This window comes from Eretmochelys imbricata, chromosome 4, assembly GCF_965152235.1.
Source record: "Eretmochelys imbricata isolate rEreImb1 chromosome 4, rEreImb1.hap1, whole genome shotgun sequence".
In the NCBI taxonomy this organism is placed as follows: Eukaryota; Metazoa; Chordata; order Testudines; family Cheloniidae; genus Eretmochelys; species Eretmochelys imbricata.
The window spans coordinates 25,229,383-25,251,399 of NC_135575.1; the positions used below are offsets into that span (position 1 = coordinate 25,229,383).

Here is a 22,017-nt window from a genome sequence, read left to right on the forward strand (position 1 = left end):
AGAGTCTCAGGGGTGCAGGCTCCAAGCAGCGCTTACCTCAAGCGGCTCCCAGAAGCACCAGCCATGTCCCCACTCCGGCTCCTATGCGGAGCCACAGCCAGGCAAGTCTGCATGCTGCCCCCACAGCAGGCACTGCCCCTGCAGCTTCCATTGGTCACAGTTCCTGGCTAATGGGAGCTGTGGGGGCAGCATCTGGGCCGGGGACAGTGTGCAGAGTGGATCCTCTTGGCTGCCCCTACACGTAGGAGCCGGAGCAGGGCCATGCCACTGCTTCCAGAAACAGTGTGGAACAGTCCCATCTGGAGCAGCAGAGCAGGGCAAGCCCCAGACTCCGCTCCCCAGCGGGCGCTCGAGGCTCGGCTTAAAATGGCTGGTAGGCCAGATTTGGCCTGCAGGCTGTAGTTTGCCCACCCCTGCCTTACTGGCTGTAACAAATTTTCTGATGAATTCTGGTCACCTGCCACCTGAAGCACATGGCCCATATGCTAAGAAGAGGGAGTTGAATAGGGCTGGCTGGAAAACAACAAATCTGTTTTTGTGAAAAAATCCTAGGTTTTTGCTCCCATTGGGATGATAATGGGACCTGTTAAAAGATTTTTCAGAGAGCGCTGCGCCCCCAAGAATAGTAGCCCAGTAGTTAGGGCATTCACCTGCAGTGTAGGAGACACAGGTTCAAATCCCTGCCCTGCCTCATTCAGAACAGGACATGCACCTGTGCATCCTGTATGACAGGTGAGTGACATAAACACCAGGCTATTGGATATTCTGGAATGAAGTGCTCGCTCTCTTCAGCTGGAGCTGTTCCACTTTGTATAAATAATTAAATATTCATTGGACCAGAGAGAGAGGAAATTATTTACTCTCTAGCCCAAGTTAAGGCATTCAGAAAGGATGTGGGAGCCCCAGATTTAAGTCCCTGTGGCAAATCCCAGATGTCCTAACTACTGGGCTATTGACTCTTCTTGGGTCTCTCTCTCTCTGGTTTTGACCAGAAATTCCATCCTGAACCTGAGAACTCTTCCCAAGAAAAAATTCCCTGAAACTGATACATCTCTGTCATTAAATATAAAGGGAAGGCTAACAACCTTTAAATCTCTCCTGGCCAAAGGAAAAACTCTTTCACCTGTAAAGGGTTAAGAAGCTAAAGATGACCAATGAGGAGACAAGATACTTTCAAAGCTGGCGGGGGGGAGGGAAGGGTTCTCTCTGTCTGTGTGTTGCTTTTGCTGGGACCAGGGCAGGAATGCAGGTCAGAACTCCTGTAAAGAGTTAGTAAGCAATCTAGCTAGATATGCGTTAGATTCTGTTTTGTTTAAATGGCTGATAAAATAAGATGTGCTGAATGGAATGTATATACCTGTTTTTGTGTCTTTTTGTAACTTGAGGTTTTGCCTAGAGGGATTCTCTATGTTTTGCATCTGATTACCCTGTAAGGTATTTACCATCCTGATTTTACAGAAGGGATTCTTTTACTTTTTCGTCAGTTAAAATTATTCTTTTTAGAACCTGATTGCTTTTTTCCTTGTTCTTAAGATCCAAGGGTTTGGGTCTGTGTTCACCTATGCAAATTGGTGAGGATTTTTATCAGGCCTTCCCCAGGAAAGGGGGTGTAGGGCTTGGGGGGTTTTGGGAGGAAAGATGTTTCCAAGTGGGCTATATTTGTTAGACGCTTGGTGGTGGCAACAATAAAGTCCAGGGACAAAAGGTAAAATAGTTTGTACCTTGGGGAAGTTTTAACCTAAGGTGGTAAAAATAAGCTTAGGGGTTTTTTCATGCAGGTCCCCTCATCTGTACCCTAGAGTTCAGAGTGGGGAAGGAACCTTGACAATCTCCAAAAGAATTCTCATTTCAGCAAATTGACATGTTCTAACATAAAAATATTTCATTGAAAAATTCCAAACCAGCTCTAGTCTCAAATCAGTCTGTTTTAAAAAAGAATGGAAAATATTCACTTGCAAATTATGCAAAGAGAGGAATGAAGGCTTCATTTCATAAACCCATCCCTGCAGGTTTTTGTAGAAACCGCAAATATAGTGTGTCTCACGAAAACGTTGAGAATCTTACAAAATGGAAGAATTCTTTTTAGGTGAAACTCTAGGAAACAGACACATTCTAAAATATTTTTTGCATTAAGTTTCTAGTACAGGATTTCTGTGCACTCGAACTAGGTGGGTTTCAAATGTGTTCTCTAAAGACAACTGATTATGTAAATTAATATCTCTCTTCACGTCTGAGAAATTTTGACACACTGTTAGTGTTTGTAAGTCTTTACACAGCAGCATAACTATAACTTCTTAAACCTGAATTTTGATGATTCTGGATTATCTGACCAACACAGATAAATTTTCTTATTAAAAACCCTTTAAGATGTACCCTTCTTTTCTGGTGCAATGATCTTTTTAATGGCAGTGTAGCAAATAGATGGTCTACATTTATCCAAAGTCCATGGTATTTAAAGATTGATGTAGCTGCACAAAAAGTAGCAGCAAAGCATCACATTAGTTTAACAAAGGTTGCCTTTCACATGAAAAATGCATTTGAATGTAAGGTCACTATGTAGTTGAGGATGCAGCTCACTCACTGAAACTGGAGTTTACTCCGGTATCAATTTCTTTGTGTTTCTGTAACCCCATAGCTGGAGAAATGACATGGAGAGTTCATAGATTTTTCTTCAGGAAACCCCCCAAAATATTTTTCGTCTCTACTTTAATGTATGCTCTGTTGCATAGAAGTTTCTTGGAACAGCAGGGACAGAGGTGAAAACATGAAGAGGAAAAATAAGTGTGGTGTGTTTGGGGCGGAGGTTGTTTGTTTTTGGTGGTGTAAGATAGTAAGATTGAACAACTGTAAAATAATAATAATAATAATTAATAATAAACTACCCTGGAAGTTGGCATACTGAAAATAGTGAGGTCCAATCCTTCTAGATACACCTGTGCAAAACCAAAGTAACTCCACTGACTTCCGAATAATAAGCAGAATATGGCTTAGTCTTGTTTTTACACTGTTCTACTTAGTGCAAAATATATTGAATGTGATTCAAATGTTTTCAAGAGTTGATTTTGAACTCCTACTCTAGATGATCCAGGAAGACTGTGTAAAACCTCAAGAATCCTGTATGAATGGGGATGTCTGAAAGTTGTGTACGTGAAATTGTAATGTTGGTTGATGAATATGCCCTGTGTTTACAATGTGGTGAAAATCCACTGGAAGGTCTGCATGTGACTATCAAATGCACATTGACATCCTAATATTTAATTCACAAATGTGAGAAGGCAATGAAATGGGTTACAAACCTGCCAGTCTTATTGAAAATGTGACAAAATGTTTTGAAACATCACAACCTAAAACTACAGCTCTGCTGTTCTACAGTGTATCCTTATAGGATAATTTCATCTTCATTGTAAAACATATCTGCTGATAGGGAGTTTGAGCTGTAGTGAGATAAAGAGGTGATACTATTTAAGCACATATGCCCGCACCATCATCAAACCCCTTGGTCAAATAAAAATAAATATTGACTGTGGTACTCCCACTTCTCCCATTATATTCAGATATAATGGGCCAGGTTCTCCTCTGACTGACTTCAGTGTAAATCTGGAATAAGTTTGCGGGCTTTAATAGAATTACACTGGTGTAAGTGAAAACAGAATTAGGCTCAATATATTTTGACCCACTTCATTTGGATTGACACAGATGTGGATAAAGTCATTATCAAATAATGCACAATATGAATGTTCAAAAGAAATTGCTGTGATGAAGACAGGCACATTATGTTCAATGAATGTAACTTCAAGGACCTTGTCATACGTGTAGTTTTTGTGCAAATTTTGTGGTGTATCAGGGAGTTGTGCTCTCTGACAGTCGGTCTGTCTGTCCAAGATGATAGGAAGACATTTTTTTCCCCCTGACAAGGTTACTCTAAGTAACTACGCACATTTAATGTGAGAGAATTGATATAGTTTTGATGTATTGCCCAAGATACAAGTGGAGATCAATGGGGTTATACCATAATTTAAGTAGAAATTAATTCTTTCTAGAACATTATGCCAGAACAATTTAATTACTTCACGCTCCCAAAACATATGTCCTCAGGGTCCTGGGAGTGCTTCCAACCAATATCTGTGTCAAGTCATCTCTGTACATTAAGCCTTAACTGTGTGGTATTTCTGAGTCTTACTATCTGACAGATTTTTTTTTTATGACTGTTGACTTAGTTGCAATGTTTTATTGTTCATGACAACACATAAGATGTGTATATGTTGTTCAGCCATTTGTGCCATATGAATAGAAATCTCGCTTTGAAACGCTATTTCCCACGCTAGCTCTCACAGGCAGATGTCTGTGAATTGTCCGTGAATGGTTAACTCTCAGGATTCCAAACCAGGAAATCCAATGGAAGTTGAAGTTGTACAGCATGTTGTGGCATGTTCTTGGGGTGGGGGTGGGGGGCTTGTAGGTTCATAATTCAGCTTTTTTTTCCTCTTACAAACTGTAATGGATCCTTAAAACCATCCATGTCTTTCTTACATATCAAATTCTGATTCTCTGAAAATGCTTTGTACTTCTAAAGTAATTTCCTAAATCGGAGATGACAGTGGGTCAGCAAAACTAACCGTACAGTCAGAAAGCAGAGCTAGTCATGTGACACCTTGTATTCATCATCCTAATTTATGGACTACTGTAACTTTTCACAGTGCTCTACAAACATAGATTGAGATTCATTCCCTGCCTCATAGATGATTCAGTCTAAGGTCCCAATTCAAGAAATAATCCTTAAGCAGCAAAGCATTTAGATATGGGCTTAGTTTTCATTGAAGCCAATGGGACTTGATCCCATGCTTTTAGTTAAACATATGTTTAAAGGTTTTGCTCAATAGGGACTATTTTCTAAATCAGGGCCTAAAATCTAAATTGTTAGTAGTATTCATTTCATAGCCATAGCGTTTAAGACCAGAAGGGACGATCAGATCTAGTCTGAGCTCCTGTACGTTACAGGCCGCCAGGACCCACACACTTGAAACCCCAATATTCATCTCCAAGGAGGTAAACAATAGATGTGAACTTTTTCGTCACCTATTTTTTTGTCATTCAGGAGTCAGGTTTTTCACCTGTAAGAAATTGAGCTCAAAATCTTTATTGTTCTACTCTGCCTCTAACTATGTCTTCATTGTCCAAGACTAATGTTTTTACCTTAAGTGGTATATTCTGTGCGTAGTGTAAAGTTTTTATTGCATAATTATATGCTTACAAATGTATACATTCTCTTCCCCTCCCTTGTGCATTTGGCTGTTTATACTCAGTTAATTCTGACAGTTAGCTGATGAAATGTAGCTGATTGCTGTAGGGTAAATGTTCACCTTGCTGCGTGGGCATAACTCATGAGCAGTATGTTTTTAAATGTGGGCAAACAATAGATGTGTTCAAACAACCATATGTTTGGAAAACTGAAGGGTGCTAACATGGAAACTTTGTTACCCACTTGACTACAAGACTCAGAGGACTCTCCCACCCTCAAAATATATTAAAGCAGTCCTCCTTGAAAAACAAACAGACCTCACCCAAGATTGTCTTAAAGTATTTTCAGTTCTTATAGTAATATGGAATAACTAGAATACTGCACATAGTCAAGTACGTTTAGTTAAGACACAATGTTGGTTATCCTGTTTAAAATACCCCTGGCTTAATTTTTATAGGTGCTGAACTCTCACAACTGCAGTTGAAATCAGGGATTTAGCACCTCTGACAATCAGAAGCAAATTATCTCAAGTGGAACACCTATAAATAGAGGCACCCATAATCAGTTGCCAGTTATTTAAAAAAAAAAAAAGGCTCTAGGACTTCATATTGATTTCATTCACAGAAGTGAAAATAAGGAATAACTCTCTCCCAGTTTTTGAAGCAAACCACAGCAAGTGAAATCAGAATCAGACTCTTAGCAATATGAAGTAACTGGTAAGCCATTAAGGGTGCGTAATATTTGCGGCTGATAAGTGAAGTGATCTAAATAATAGAAGAATCAAAACATACTCTTTGTTCAAACCTCCAAACTAAAATTTGCCTTTGAATTAGTTCTACTTTTTAACAATTTTAAAAGGAATATGACTTGTCTATCACATCACACTTCCTACTAGTATGTTAGGGGTGGAGGGCAAGAGTCTGTGCTCATAGTATCTTTGGCCTCATCAATGCCATGACATATTGGCAAGAGCGCCTGAGATTTTGCTTCTGAAATTCCAAATGAGAGGTTCAGATAAACTTTGGATAAATATTCATACAGAATCGGTGAGCCTTTCTACAGTGTGTCCAAATGCCCAACGTTGCTTTATGTACTGTTTTAAGACCATTTCCTTTTCCTTAGAAATCGTATTAACATGAACATTTTTCCTTTTTTAGAAAGATTAGAACAAGTACAAGCTGAATTGTATGAGGCATTAAATATATTACTAGCAAACCTTTTTAATTAAGAAACACCTATTTTACATAAATGTAGGCGTTTACGGCACCGTGGTCTTTTTAACCATGTGTTTAACTGCATGGCAGAGAACAGTACCCTTCACTACAACCCTGAATGTGGCTGTCACTTCTATCCCAGATCTGCACTAAGATGTATTTAATACTACCTTGTAAATAAATGCTCACTGATTCTGTTAGTATGTATGACTGGTTTGCATATTTTCAAGACACCCTGAGGATACTGCGCCAAGAATTATTTATGCCTCAGTAACAAGCAAACTTCTAAAGATTCGGATTTTGGATCTTAAGAGCCTTCCCCAAACTATGCAGAGTTCTTGTACTTACAAGGTCCTTTTCGCTGTAACTGGCTGTCTCAGTTATCAAGTATTTTGTGATAGAGAAGACGTCAGGCATCTTTAGGGAGTTGCTGCCTGGATTGTTTCCCTTTTCGTTTGCTTGGGATAATAGCCCAATTCCTATATCTTTTGGGGAATAAGAGTTTGATTTCCTCTTTGCTTTCTCAATAGTGCTATCCCCAAATGTTCAAAATCGGAATCAGGCTCAGAAAAAATTATTAGTTTGGCTTAAAAATAATATATCTGTATCTAGATATAGATTGATATTTGCCTTTTGATGGTTAATCTTTTATGATTGATGTATTCAAACTTTTCTCTACAACCATGAGGAAACTTACTTCGAGGAAGCAGAAGGAAGATCATTCTAGGAGATGGGGCTTTAAGAAAAACACCAAATACCTCAAGGCTTGCAATAAAATCACTAAGTTGGAAACGCCGCTTTCTCCAACAGCAGGAGGCAAAACATTCCACTGGGTTCTGCTCCTGTTTATTTTATAGTTCATGTTATACAGAAGGTCAGAATGGATGGTCATAATATAGCCCCTTCTGGTCTTAAAAAATAAATCTATGACCGTGTTCTGGGGTTTGAGATACGCCACTGCATACGGTGGTATGCTAAAATCTTTCACAAGAATTGGGATTTCAGCGTACTACTGTGCAAGGATCAATGTGGTTTCTTAAAAATAAAAAGAGTAAAGCCAATGGTTACACCTATAAATCTTTTTTTTAAAGAACAGTATAGAGAAATAACACTAAAAGCCTGCATTTATCGACCGTTACTACTGCAGACCCATTTCTGAGATACCAGGTTTATTTCTGTTCTGAGTATTCAGAAATACTGCAGTATTTTTGATATGGTAGCACTGTGTGGTAACAGTTGAAATGCAGTGTCGTCTTTAATGACTGAGTGTGTCAATACCCTAATTGTATTACACAATCTCTCTCTTAAATGTGTACTGTCAAATTACAATGATGTTTCTGAAAAAAAACAATTACTGTACCTGTGTTTAACACCTTAAATTATTATAATCAGATGTCTAATTTTTCTCAGCTTCTGTTTCTAATTTACCTAATAACCCTTATTGTACTTCGTCTGATTTATGACTTCATTTTTAGTACTACAGACAGATTGGAAAAAAAAGAGAATAGGCTAGTCAATTTCAGCTTTGCTTCTAATCCATTTTGCTTTCTTGTGTAAAGGCTATAGCATTGTTCTAATGTTGCTCATGCTGCAGGATGTTTAAATCCAAACAATTTTTTATTAAAATTCTGAGATAAAAATACTGATGAAAATGAGAAGACCTAGTGTTAGAAAAACGTAAGATTAACTGAAGAATCAAGAGATTTTTTTAAAAGTAATCTTTTTCTTTTTCTTTTTTTTTCTCCTCCCCTTGAGCTTCTGTTTATTTGAGACTTTAGGGTTCAAATTTCTCAGGCTTTTCTCTGAAACCATAAGAACTGCTAGTTGTGGTCCCATAGTTATGGGTCAGAGGAGTATTGCACAGAAATTGGAGAGAGTCCAGGGTAACACACACTTCTGTGATTCTATGAAAAATACAGTGGTGGAAATACTGCTTCCATGGAAATAAATTAGAGTTTTGCCATTGACATCGATGGAGCCAGGTTTCAACCCATATATCCTCTCCAAATTTGGGTATAATATTTAATTTTCTGAAACATTTGTGTACACGCTAATTATTTTGAGTTAAAATGTGTCCTTTAAAAAAATTTCGCATCTGTGTCGGATCTTTTTTCCTTCCGTTTTTAAGCTAAACTGTTTTGTAATACTGCTGTGTCGTATCAACAGCTTCTGTGTGTCACTGAAGAGGTGGTGGGTAAAGGGGTGGGTAAATTGATTGCTGTGTAAAGTATGCAATGCTTTTGTGTGTGTGCGTGCATGTCTGACTTCTTCGGCATGAAAGGTGGTATATACAGTAAGCAAGTAATAGGTAAGCTCTGTTTCCCTCCCCTCCCCCCCTTCTTTAAATTTTCACACTAGTACCAATGGAATATTTTTCTGTTTTCCAACTATCTGACTTGACAGGGAAATGCCAAATCTCTGAAGTTTCAGGTTCATTTTGTGCTTATTTTTAATACATAAGAAGGTTAATATTATTATTAATATATTTTTATTTTAAAAGTGTCCTTCAGAGCAGTTCACATTTTAGGAACTCATTTAATTCACATTTATTTAAAGTCTATTATGTTTCTTTTTTCTTATGTTAAAGCACACACTTTGTTTTCTTCTTTTAACACACACATAACGCAAGCTGCATTATTTTGAACTCCATGTTTTTTACTGTCACTGCTGCAGGGAGAGTATCCAGCTACATCAAAAAATTAATTTTCTGAGTCTGTATTTCACAGTTCAATGACAGCTGGTTTGCTGTGATGAAGGAAACACTGTTCATTTAGTTCTAAACTAATAAATCTTTAAAGTAACACAATTTATGTTCTCATAGTGAATAAGCAACCTTACAGTAGAATATGAGTATAATTTTAGGACTGGGACAGGTGGAATGGACACCTCTGGCCTAGATTCTTCTGGATAAATAAATTCTTAGACCGAATGAATAAATACTTAGTTCAATCTGAATACAAGTAGATCATATTTTACATGAAATGCTACCAATGTGATCTTTGAATACTTCCTGTTTGCACTACTTAAAAACATATGTGAGATGTAAAATGTCTCTCATACGCCTCTGCAAATAGACTCCATATATAAGAAGGGACTCTTACTAAAGTTGTAAGTTCAGTACCCTTTTCTCTTGTTTTAGGATTAGATTCTTTTAACCCAAAACTCCCTTGTACAATATTGTGTACAAAGAATGCAACATTAGGCCCTTTTTTGTAGGTATGGTCCAGGACTGTAGCTACACGCCCCTGAGAAATGTAAATTACAAATAGGCCCTCAGCGCGGGTGGGAACAGTACTCTGTCCGTGGGGATGTGGCTACCGCTACTCGCGGGGGCTGGAGTAATTAAGTAGACAGGAGAGCTCCCTCCCAATGTTTTTTGAGCGTCTGCACTAGCAGAGGTACAGTGGCACAGCTGCATTGGTGAGCTCTGTAGTGTAGCCATAGTCTTAGAAAAGTTAAACAGCTGTGTCCCTTTTAGGCAAAAGTGTCTGCCCTAGGATTTTCTCATTCCTGGCCTTAAAGTAAGGACCAATGATTTCTCTAGATGGTACTTAAATAAATATTGTGATCACAGCATCCCTCTGTTAAGTCAATCTTAGCAGCAGCAACAATGTAAATCGAAACAGGATGTGCTTTCTTTAGCCCAGTCAAAAGTAATCCTACTCTGTGATTCATAATATCTTTCAGGTCAAGCCTTCCTAATGAAGCAGAGGTCAGCTTCTCGACTGTTCTTTGGTCTCTGGCCTGGGCCTGTTCTCAGAGCCTCCCAACCCAAGTTTCTTCCTCAGCAGGAAGAGGAGAAAGAAACTGCTTTTTTGCTCTTTACAGGGTCATCCCCATCTTACTACCACCTCCCTGCTCTCATGGTTGGAATTCTCCCTTCCTAGCTGGCAGGCTGCATTACTTCTCAGGGAAGGAACAGTACTCTCCCATGTTCTACATTCAGACTGCTAACCCATTCCCTAATTTACTAAGGACGTGATCCTGCAGACCCAAACCTACTTACATGCATAAATATACTACCGTGAGTCGTCCCAATAGAGTAGATCTTACTTCTGGTAATAAAATTAAGCATGTGTGTAGTTATTGCAAGATCAGAGCCTCTGGGGGAAGTTATATAGTGAATCTATACAGACTTAATTCTTCTAATCCTTTTAGTAATTCTTTTAAAGAATATGATGTTCTCAATAATGGGTGAAGTAGAAGTTAGACCATGTTGGTAAACATTCTTTAGCCGTCTAAATTCAATACATTTATCAGATGAGTTTTATTTTATTCTAATCGTATAGTACTGTACTGGCAGCATGTTCTGTTGTGCATCAAAGGCAAATTTCAGTAAATTCATCTTCCTGAATACCAGGCTAGTTCTGTTTATATGGTTTTGTTGTTATAGTAAGCACAATATGCCTGCTTGTTCCTAAGTGTGCAGAGGTATAAAATAAATTTACAAAATGTAAATGATTATTATTGTTGGCACATATGCATAACCTGCTGCATCTTTCTTCACACATGCAATTCAGTTTGTCACCCTGTGAACAGATCTGATGAAAAACAGGTTTATTACTTATATTTAGCAGTTTCCCAGATGGGCAATATTAGACTGAAACAGGAAAATACTAACACTGATGTCATAAATATAAAGGGAAGGGTAAACCCCTTTAAAATCCCTCCTGGCCAGAGGAAAACACCTCTCACCTGTAAAGGGTTAAGAAGCTAAAGGTAACCTCGCTGGCACCTGACCAAAATGACCAATGAGGAGACAAGATACTTTCAAAAGCTGGGAGGAGGGAGAGAAACAAAGGGTCTGTGTCTGTCTGTATGCTGCTTTTGCCGGGGATAGAACAGGAATGGAGTCTTAGAACTTTTAGTAAGTAATCTAGCTAGGTATGTGTTAGATTATGATTTCTTTAAATGGCTGAGAAAAGAATTGTGCTGAATAGAATAACTATTCCTGTCAGTGTCTTTTTTGTAACTTAAGGTTTTGCCTAGAGGGATGCTCTATGTTTTGAATCTAATTACCCTGTAAGGTATCTACCATCCTGATTTTACAGAGGTGATTGCTTTACTTCTATTTACTTCTATTTCTGTTAAAAGTCTTCTTGTAAGAAAACTGAATGCTTTTTCATTGTTCTCAGATCCAAGGGTTTGGGTCTGTGGTCACCTATGCAAATTGGTGAGGATTTTTACCAAACCTTTCCCAGGAAGTGGGGTGCAAGGGTTGGGAGGATTTTGGGGGGAAAGACATGTCCAAACTATGTTTCCCAATAAACCCAGTTAGAGTTTGGTGGTGGCAGTGGATATTTCAAGGGCAAAGGATAAAATTAATTTGTACCTTGGGGAAGTTTTAACCTAAGCTGGTAAAAATTAGCTTAGAAGGTTTTCATGCCGGTCCCCACATCTGTACCGTAGAGTTCAGAGTGGGGGAGGAACCTTGACAAATGATGTATAGTGATTATAGTCACAGATGTAGAAACTAAAAACAAGTTTAAATAAAAACAGAAACAAAAAACAGGAAAAGGATGCCATAATTCCATAGAGATCCATCAAGGAGCACATTTCAGAAGAAATAGCTTAGATCCAAAATGAAAACAGAAGGTAAGAGCTGGAATTCTGTTCCCAATGTTAAAGCAAAAAATAATAATAAAAAAAATAAAAAATCTAACACGCAATGTACAGTATTGTATTTATTTTTTTATAAAATGTACCTGACAGCTAATTGTTTAAGAGCAACAAGTTGAAATTTACCATCCCAATGTTTCGAAAAGTATTCCTTGAATAGAAGCTCATAATTCACAGGCATGTTATGTTGTGTGAAGGAAGTACTTCTTCACATAACCCATAGTCAACCTGTGGAACTAGTTGCGAAGGAATGTTGTAAAAGCCAAATGTATGAATAGGTTAAAAAAAGAATTAGATAAATTCATGGAGGACAATTCCATCAATGGCTATTAGCCAAGTTGGTCAGGGATGCAACTCCATGCTTCAAGTGTCCATAAATGTTTGACTGCTTGAAGCTAGGACTGAATGAGAGGGGATAAATCACTCGATAATTGACATGTTCTGTTCATTACCTCTGAAGCATCTGGCATCAGCCACTGTCAGAAGACAGGATGCTGGGTTAGATGGACAATTTGTCTGACCCAGTATGGCTGTTTTTATGTTATGTAAAGTATGTCACTTATCTCAGCATGCTGTCTCCTTTACAGTGTGACCTCATTTCTTTTAGGAATCATTTTATTTGTTGATTGAAAAAAATCCAGTGTAGTTTGATGTATCTTTTCACAAAGTATTTTCACTCCTATTGACATGTTTACTATACTGTATACAAATTCTTACCCTTCTGTTAACTCAGAAGTCATGAAGTCAAGAAAAAAACTTGTCAACAAAAATCAAACATTCATATTTTATTATGTTACATTCATTAAATCAAAAAGTATGCTGTGTACAGAGAGCTTACTAATAGGCACGTGGTGATGGGACTCGGCAGATTGGGATAAATAGTTATTTTTCAAAAGGAAATATACATACTCGTAGGGTTTACAAAAGAAGTAACTTTTTAAATAGAGGGTATTGATGTGGTAAACTGGAATGGTAAAATCTATATGATCAGAACTTGTATTAACTAACTCAAAGACTTAAAATATATCTGCCTTGGTTGTGTTTAGTACATGAATTCAGAGATTCTTTGGTGTGAATGTATTCAAATTCCCTTAGTAAATATTATTACATGATTGTAGTTGTGAGAAACATGTGTAAATCATAAAATGGATATAAACCAATTTATTCTTCTAAACACTTCACAAAAGATTCACTGGGAATGTGTGAATAGTCAAGAACTAGCATGGAGCCACAAGATATGCAAAAACTGCCTATTATGAAGATTTTCCCCAAAGCTCAGTAATCCATTTGGTGTCAACTACTGCTAAAAAGCAGACCCTCCTCTTCAGATCTGTTCTTCTTAGTTTGCTGCTATTGTGACAGTTCCATGTTGAGGAATTACTGATTCCTGCCATTTGATAACTTCTTACTGTATGTCCCCCTTTTGGCCTGTGTCGTCTTTTCTTCTTCACCTTAAAAGGCTTTCTTAACAAATAGCTATGTCTTGAATGTAATGTACTTGCACCACTTTCACCCGCAGTCTGACAATATGCAGTAATGTGAGTTGCCCCAAGCATTGCACATGGTAAAGGTGGTCTCTTTCTCACCTCAGGCTAAGACCTACAAATCCAGTAATTCTTGTGCACCACTATTACGCTTTGACAGAGATGTCTGTTTCCCACAGTTCTTGCAAAGGAATATTTCTTCGGTGTTCTCCCAAGCAACCTCACTGGCCCGTCTTGTCCTATCTTTGCTTCCTCCTCCCTTCTACTGCCTTATTCTTGTGTGATGTCTTCCTGTCTTTTCCTGTTGTCACTTGGGATTATATTTTAGGTGTCCACAATAACATTTGTGTTTGACAGTATTTACTATGTACATATTACAGAAGACATAATAGAGAAGTAGAAAAGCCACCAACATCCACCAGTGCCATACCCTCCCGCCGTCACAAAATCACTTTTTAGAACAAATTCCCCAAAGTAAAACAATAAAATACTATGGTCCTGGTACATGTGCTTAGAGAGAAATTCTTTATCCCTACTTTGGCTGTTGTAAAGCTGTGTTTGCATGCATTGTGTCTAATTATTATAACAAACATACATAATAACTGCAAGGAATATAATGCAGTTGATTTGAGAATTGGATAGTATAATACAGTGGAGGTAGTGACATGAGGCCAGATTCTGTTTAGTTCCAGTATGAGCACTCCGTTGAGGGAGAGGCACTTGATGCTGGGGTCGGGTGCTATTGCAGTACTTACACTTCTCTGCCTAGCACTGATAATGGCAGTAATGACCCTGAAAGGTGTGAGGAGAAGCCAGAGGCAGTGAGCTTGTTAGCTGACTGAGTAGTATCATGGTTCAGATGGCAATTTCTCTTGGGTTAATGAAGCAGCCTTACCTGTTCTGTGTATCTAGCGGCTTTTGGAGGCACCAAGTCTCATGGAGCTCTCGTTAGTATGTTGTGCTTCTGCTCAGCCTCCAGCACAGAGCTATGGCTTAATGCCACGGTTCAGCCCCTCCGCTACTGAAAGGTGTGTCACAATCTATGTACCGTACCAGTGGTGCTTTGTTATATTTACTATGCCAGTAAAATTTTAAAATCGCTAACTTTAGTAATATGCTGTCCTTTCTTGCTTCGCTCCCTTCACTTCTGACTCCTTTTACTGTTTCATTTAACAAGGACAAAAGAAGCAGATTGCAAGGAGTAATGTGATGCCCTCTTGAGATAAGGCATTTAGACATGTATAAATAGAAAGAGAGGCGTGACTCCTCACCATCAAATGTGACGCAGTTTTGTAGCTAGTCTTCAAGAAAAATGGCCCCATTTCGAATAAGGAGGCTTTAGATTTAAAAAAATGAGCATTTATATTCCATAACTTTCTAGTCTTCAGCATCTGTAGATTTCGAAAGGGAAAATAAATAAATACAAATGTAATATTGATTTATAATGCAGTGTATATTTAAGGTATTTATATTTTGTTGCTGGGACATATTTGGTAGTTGAGTATTTTATATATTTTTTTCAGCTAAGATTCTTGAATGACCTATTTACTGAATAGACAGAAGAGTAGATAAAAATAATAAACGATTATAGACACCTTCGTAAAATTTTCCTCTCGTCCAGCAAGGAGAAATCCTGACCTTTTCCTGAATTTGAGCCCTCCATATTATACAGTCAACAGCACTAAAATACTACATTGTCATCTAGACTAACAGTCCAAAGATGTGGGGCTCTTATTTCGAATTGTGTACCGATAGATCTCTTTTTCTGTAGCTGTGAATATTTTACATTACATCCTATTACCATTTTTTCCCTCTAATTCATTTAGAATAAAAGTTAAGCAGCATAATTGCCTTGAAAAGTGCTTATTATAACTGAACATTTTACCAAGGGGAAAAAGTTCTGAACAATGAGACAATACACTCATCACTTACGTCACTTTATGTTTTGAGTGTTAGTTTAGAACTGCAAGAACATAAATACCGTAAAAAGCTCGGTGTACTTCTGAAAATCTAACTTCTTCAAATCCTGGTTAGGTCACTTAAGCCAGTTCTACACTTAAAACCTTTGCTGGTATAGTAATGTTGGATTATGACGTGATATTTTTATGACAGTATTATGCGGGCCAGAGTCCTAATGTAGATGTAGATCAGAGGTGGGCAAACTACGGGCCACATCCGGCCCGCGGGACCCTCTTGCCTGGCCTCTGAGCTCCTGGCCCGGGAGGCTCGTCCCCGGCCACCCCCCTGCTGTTTCCCCTCCCCCTTAGCTCACTGCGCCGCCAGTGCCATGCTCTGGGCGGGGGAGCTGCGGGCTCCTGGGGCAACGTGGTAAGGGGGCAGGGAGCGGGGGAGTTGAGGGTGGTGGTCAGGGCAGTCAGAGGGCAGGGAACAGGGGGGTTGAATGGGGGCAGGGGTTCTGGGGGCGGTAAGGGAGAAGGGGTGGTTGGATGGGGCAGCAGTCCCTGTGGGGGCAGCCAGTCAGGAAGGAGAGGGGAGGTTGAATGGCAGGGGGTCCGGGGGCGGTCAGGGGACAGAGAGCGGGGGGGGCAGTTGGGGCGGGGGGTCTGAGGGCGGTCAGGAGGTGAGAAGCAGGGGGATGAGGGCAGGGCCAGATGGGGAGTGGGGGCCAGGCCACGCCTGGCTGTTTGGGGTGGCACAGCCTCCCCTAACTGGCCCACCCATACAATTTCTGAAACCCGATGCAGCCCTCAGGCTAAAAAGTTTGCCCGCCCCTGATGTAGATGCACTGGTAAAAACTCTCTTTTTGCCAGTATAACCTGGCTCTACAATAATAAGGTCTGACTTTATAGCTATAGCTTTTCTGGGGTTGACTAGATCTTCAAAAGGAGTCTGATGATATCATTTGAGTTCCTCATGGGTTTATGGCTATATCACAAAATACATATGAGTGACAGTCCCTTTTCAAATGAGGCCTGAGAATGTTGCTGGTCAAGACTGAAATGAACTGACAAAATTTTATGGGGAAAATATGAAAAGGGTCTGACAGATCCAAGTTTGGCTGTAGCCTGTACTATTTGCACTTTCATTTGCATGAACATCAAATTCTCATATAGATATTAATTACACATGCACCATCAAGCAAGAAGCGTGGTGTTTACACTTTTCCTCCACCCAACTAGTGTCAGTATCATTGCTGTTTTTGCTGTCATGGTACATGCATATGTGGGTGGAAGAATTTCTTTCCTTTTGCGAATGTCTGTTGTGCTTCCTTTCTCCATCTGCAGTCAGACTGAGAACTCCCCAGTAATTCAGCTAAACTGATATTTCTCATAGTTCTGCTCATAGAAAACATTAGGAATTTTATGGCCATTTGTTCCTAAACTAAAATAAGAGACGTCTGAGAGGAACTTCAATAAAAAGCTTTAAAGAATCAGACACTAACAAAATGGACTTCTATTCAGGGAGCTATTGAATGACTTTGGATGGATTAGTTTGTTTTTTACTGCAATTTGTGTGATATTTTTAATAACCTATTCTAACAGAGGAGAATTGAGTTTCATTACTTGGATGTAATTATCTCACTCTGTGTGAATCTGCCTTTCCTTGTCAAGAGCAAAGTAAAAGTCCTAGCCTGTTATAACATCTCTTTTGATGTTTTTTATAGGATATAATGAAAGATGAATATTCAGTGCTGAAGTTGCAGCTGAAGGAGAGAGATGAACTCATTTCCCAACTACGCGAGGATCTGGTAAGCAGGATGTGCACTTTTGTCTGAGAAGTTCACTTTACCTGACAAGGTCGGTCACTCAGACAAAAACTAAATAAATAGTTTCACACCTGCTGCAGCATGGACATCTTAAGGCTATATTAATCGTTCAACCTGATTAATGCAGCTTTTATGACCCTACTTTTCTGGGTACTTGTCAGACTTTGAAAGGGCTACTACCCAGACACACTGATGGTGGTTCTTTGTTTTAAAAGACTGTGTTGACAGTTGTCTTACAATATCAAAGAGGCATTAATCACTGGTGAAGGAACAACACAGCACTGTGTGTACTGGTTAGCATATGCCAAAAATCTTGAAGGGCAGTACGTGCTTTCTGGTGAGTTGTAAATTATTCTTCCTTGTACTGCTTTGCAAAGCAGTGAAGCAATCCAGCACAAAACTAAATATTCTCTTCTGTTAAAACAGATGTGCCCTTAATTTGAAAAAAAAACAAAACCTGAATACACTAATTATGTTGATACAACTTCTCATGGCAAAGTTTTGTTGACTTGAATTTTAGGATAGCCATGTTGATCACAAGTGGCAAAGCTGTATATATAATACAGAGTATGTAGAAGAAGTATACAATTTTTTTAAAAAAACCCTAATATTATCGTGATTAAAATGATACTGCGGAAATATAAAAAAACTAGTTTTGATGGTGCCACCCATTAAACAGCATGTCTTCAATTTTTTTAATTCCCTTTAAAAAAATTAAAGGATGAAGAGTTTTTCTGATATTTTAAGGGTTGTTTTAGAACGAAAGAAAAAGAAGTTAAGGGCTGAGTTGAGGAAAGAATGTATGCATGTACTTAAGTTGAACTTTGACTTCAATGGCACTTAAATACCTGCTTAAGTTCCCTTCCTGAGTAGGGATGTATTCCTGAATTGGGCCCGTAGGCCCTAATTCTGCAAGTGAATTCTTGCAAGATAGAGCTGATTGATTATAGGAGAGAACAGTGAGACTGATTACAAACAGAATGTTGACCAAGTAACACTGTGTCCAAAACCAAAAAAAACCCCTAAAATATCACATCTAGAAAAAGTGATTTTTCCCCTAACTTCTTTAATTTTCAGTTATCCTAGGTATTATTTGTAAATTTAGAAAGTTTAAATAAATCAAAGTGTGATTTTTTTCAAGTTGATAGTGTCCTGTTTAACAAGACTGGGAAAAGAAATATTTAGAAGTCAGGAAACCCAGAGTTCTGTTTAGAAGTTCACTATTAACTCAGTCCCTTTATGACTATTCCTTAAAAGTCTACTTTTATGGTTATTAGTTCAATGTTACATTGTAGAATCTTGAATTCCATATACATAATCTGCTATATAGCGAGACACAGTACATAGACTGTTCAGACATGGCTTGATTTGTAAGTCTCAAATTTAATTGGTTGTCTGTTGGATGCAGTTTTTGATACAGTTTTCACTGTGCAGTGTCTGTGTGTGTGTGTGTGTGTGTATGTATGTATGTATGGGGTTGTGGAGAAAGAGAGGGAATTATTTATATTATTTTTTTATCATATGCTACTTTGTTTACCTGTGTGAAATCCTATCTAACTGCATAGTTGTGTCACATGAGGCTGTTTGGGGGGGAAGCAAAGGGGAAATGACTCAAAAATAGAGATAAGTCTCCTTAAGAGAACAATGGAACTAGTAACTGGGTAATGCCTCTGTCTGGGTCCAGCCAGCCTAGGGAGGTTTACTCTTCCTGAGCCTGACATGGGATTCAAAGGGGATACTAAACCATTAAAGGACCCCAAATGCTTGAAAAAGAAGAGGGGTTAAGTGGGTTATCAGTAGCAGCTAGATATGAGTCAGACTGAAACTGCTGCAAATAAGCTGTCTCTTCCAGCCCAGAGATGGAGGTAGCTGGGCTGAATGGAACTCACCAAAGCTTTCAAGGAAATATTAAAGTTTAGGTATGGGGAAATGTGTGTAGACCTTTCTTGTGTGTGCTATGTAACTTTGGGTGAAAAAGTACTTTGTTATGAAGAAGCTGGTTTTGAGCCATTCGATTCAGGTGAGGTCACAGGGTTTTGGGACAAAGGGCTTAGAAGTGCCAAACACAGATGGGCCTGTCACGTTAACATAAACAGGAGGATTGCTACCCAGAAATCCACTCCTAGAATGGTTCCACCTTTGAGAGAGGTGCAGGAAGCCAATCCTGTCATCTGAGGGGTGCACTTGAAAGAATCCTAAAAAATAGTTCTGTAACGAAGACAAGTTAATTACACAAATTAAGAGCAAATATTATAATGGAAAGAATTAACTAAATCGTATATTGCATGGGACAATTAGCACTTTTCCAGGATTAAAAATACCGTATCATCACGTGAATGTAGTGGCAGATGTTCAATATTTGTTTCAGGGTTAGCTACATTAAGAAATGATGTATTGGGTAATTATTATCTTAAATTATATGACAGAATGGTATACAGAGAAATTAAGCTTCTCTACAATTCGGGTGAAGTAATACAGTATCAGTTTAGTTCAGAACATACATTATCAACTGGTTGACAATGTCTTTCTAAAATAATCCTCTGTTGGCATTGTCAAGGTTCCTTCCCCACCCTGAACTCTAGAGTACAGATGTGGGGACCTGCATGAAAACCCCCCAAGCTTATTTTTACCAGCTTAAAACTTCGCCAAGGTACAAATTATTTTACCTTTTGCCCTTGGACTTTATTGCTGCCACCACCAAGCGTCTAACAAATATATAACCTGGAAAGAGCCCACTTGGAAACGTCTTTCCCCCCAGAATCCTCCCAAACCCTACACCCCCTTTCTTGAGGAAGGCTTGATAAAAATCCTCACCAATTTGCTTAGGTGAACACAGACCCAAACCCTTGGATCTTAAGAACAAGGAAAAAGCAATCAGGTTCTTAAAAGAAGACTTTTAACTGAAGAAAAAAAGTAAAAGAATCACCTCTGTAAAATCAGGATGGTAAATACCTTACAGGGTAATCAAATTCAAAACACAGAGAATCCCTCTAGGCAAAACCTTAAGTTACAAAAAGACCCCAAAACAGGAATATACGTTCTATTCAGCACAGCTTATTTTATCAGCCATTTAAACAAAACAGAATCTAACGCATATCTAGCTAGATTACTTACTAAATTCTAAGACTCCATTTCTTTTCTGTTCCCGGCAAAAGCATCACACAGAAGGAGAGAGAACCTTTGTTTCTCCCCCCCCTCCAGCTTTGAAAGTATTTTGTCTCTTCATTGGTCATTTTGGTCAGGTGCCAGCAAGGTTATCCTAGCTTCTTAACCCTTTATAGGTGAAAGGGTTTTTCCTCTGGCCAGGAGGGATTTTAAAGGTGTTTACCCTTCCCTTTATAAGTATGATAGGCAGAGTGAGCTGTATCTTATTTGACTTCATTCCTCTTCATCCCCCAACCCTATCTCCTACATCTAGAGCAGGCCTTCTTCACGTTTCTCACATGCCCAACTTTCAAATTATTCTCACTGAACGAAAGGCTCTCAGCTAGGAGCCTGATTTTTCCCATTTTCATACAGGCGGGAGAGAAGGAGAAGGCCCACGGTCATTTGTTCTGATCTCTTGTGGTAGTGTCAGTCCAGTTCCCATGAGTCTTTTGTCTCCTGATCAACATTCTCATGGTTTTGGTGGAAGGCCCTAGTCCTGGAGGAGAGAGGTGATCCCTCAAGTAGCTAGGTCCAACCTTAGAAGGTTTGATCCAGACAGAGATCCTGAAAAGAACTCTGGATTCTTTGGGGTTTCAGTGCAGAATGTTGTGAACATGATGTTGCGAAGTTGACAGAAAGCTGCATTGTGTACCAACTGGAGCTTCTGATTCCCTTATCTGTGACTTACCTACCCAGGGTGTAGTTGGTCCTAGCTGTCCATCTGTGGTCACCACTGCTTTCAGATCTGTTGCATACTTTGGCAGAGTGATTCTGCAGACATTACTTGAACAGACTCTGAACTCAGCTCTAACTGTTATGGCTTTCGAGTCACATGAATGGACTATGCATCTGCAATCACTGGGAGAAGGAAAAATGGTTACTTATGTTTTTTGTAACTGTTGTTTGAGATGTGGGTGCAGACATGTTGTCTACAACCCACTTTCTGACCCCTCTCCATTGGAATTTTGGGCCATCCTTGCTGGTGTGAAGGAACTGAGAAGGGTTGGGGCAACACAACCTTTGTATTGCCTCAGGAGGGGCCACAAGGAGGTGTGGGGTTCACACGCTGTCTCTACAAGTACTGCTACAAGACGGGGAAGGTCTCTAGCTCTGGTGCGCCAAACATGAACATACTTGAGTGGAACATACATCTGGTGTACACCATACTTTTACGCTAGATATTGTCTTGAAATAATTCTGGAGCATTAAATGACTGGAGCTAGAATTACTCAGCTGACCACCTTCAAAGGGTTGGCTCCATTCCCCACAGTGATTCTGAGGTATCTATGACTTCACAGCCTGGTTCATACTAGATCATTATATCAAATTATAAGACAGCTGGTTGCTACAGCACAGGACCTGAAGAAGGAAAAATGAAGTGAATAATAATATAAGCTAGATAAAAAATCCATTGTGGGAATGAAAATTTGGTCAACCTCAGCAAAATTTCCCCAAACCACGTCTTCTTGTGGGAGAGCTTAAGGAGTACATGGACCTTAGAGGCTGAGCCTATTTTTCAAGCCAGAGGGAAGCCCCCTAGTGCAGAGACATGAGACGCTCTGCAAGGAAAGCTGTGTCTGTGATGCT

At 39.1% G+C, this 22,017-nt stretch overlaps 1 protein-coding gene across 2 annotated transcripts in view; it reads left to right on the plus strand.

Moving 5' to 3' along the window:
* CCSER1 (coiled-coil serine rich protein 1) overlaps positions 1–22,017 on the plus strand; it is a 709,611-nt gene that overhangs the window by 610,071 nt on the left and 77,523 nt on the right. The window contains exon 8 of one of the 2 annotated variants that reach the window (XM_077814383.1): positions 17,182–17,265. The exons of the other annotated variant lie outside the window; for it this stretch is intronic. Within the exon in view, the coding sequence (XP_077670509.1) occupies positions 17,182–17,265 (84 nt within the window). The remainder of the gene's footprint in view (positions 1–17,181; positions 17,266–22,017) is intronic. 2 annotated transcript variants of the gene reach the window in all.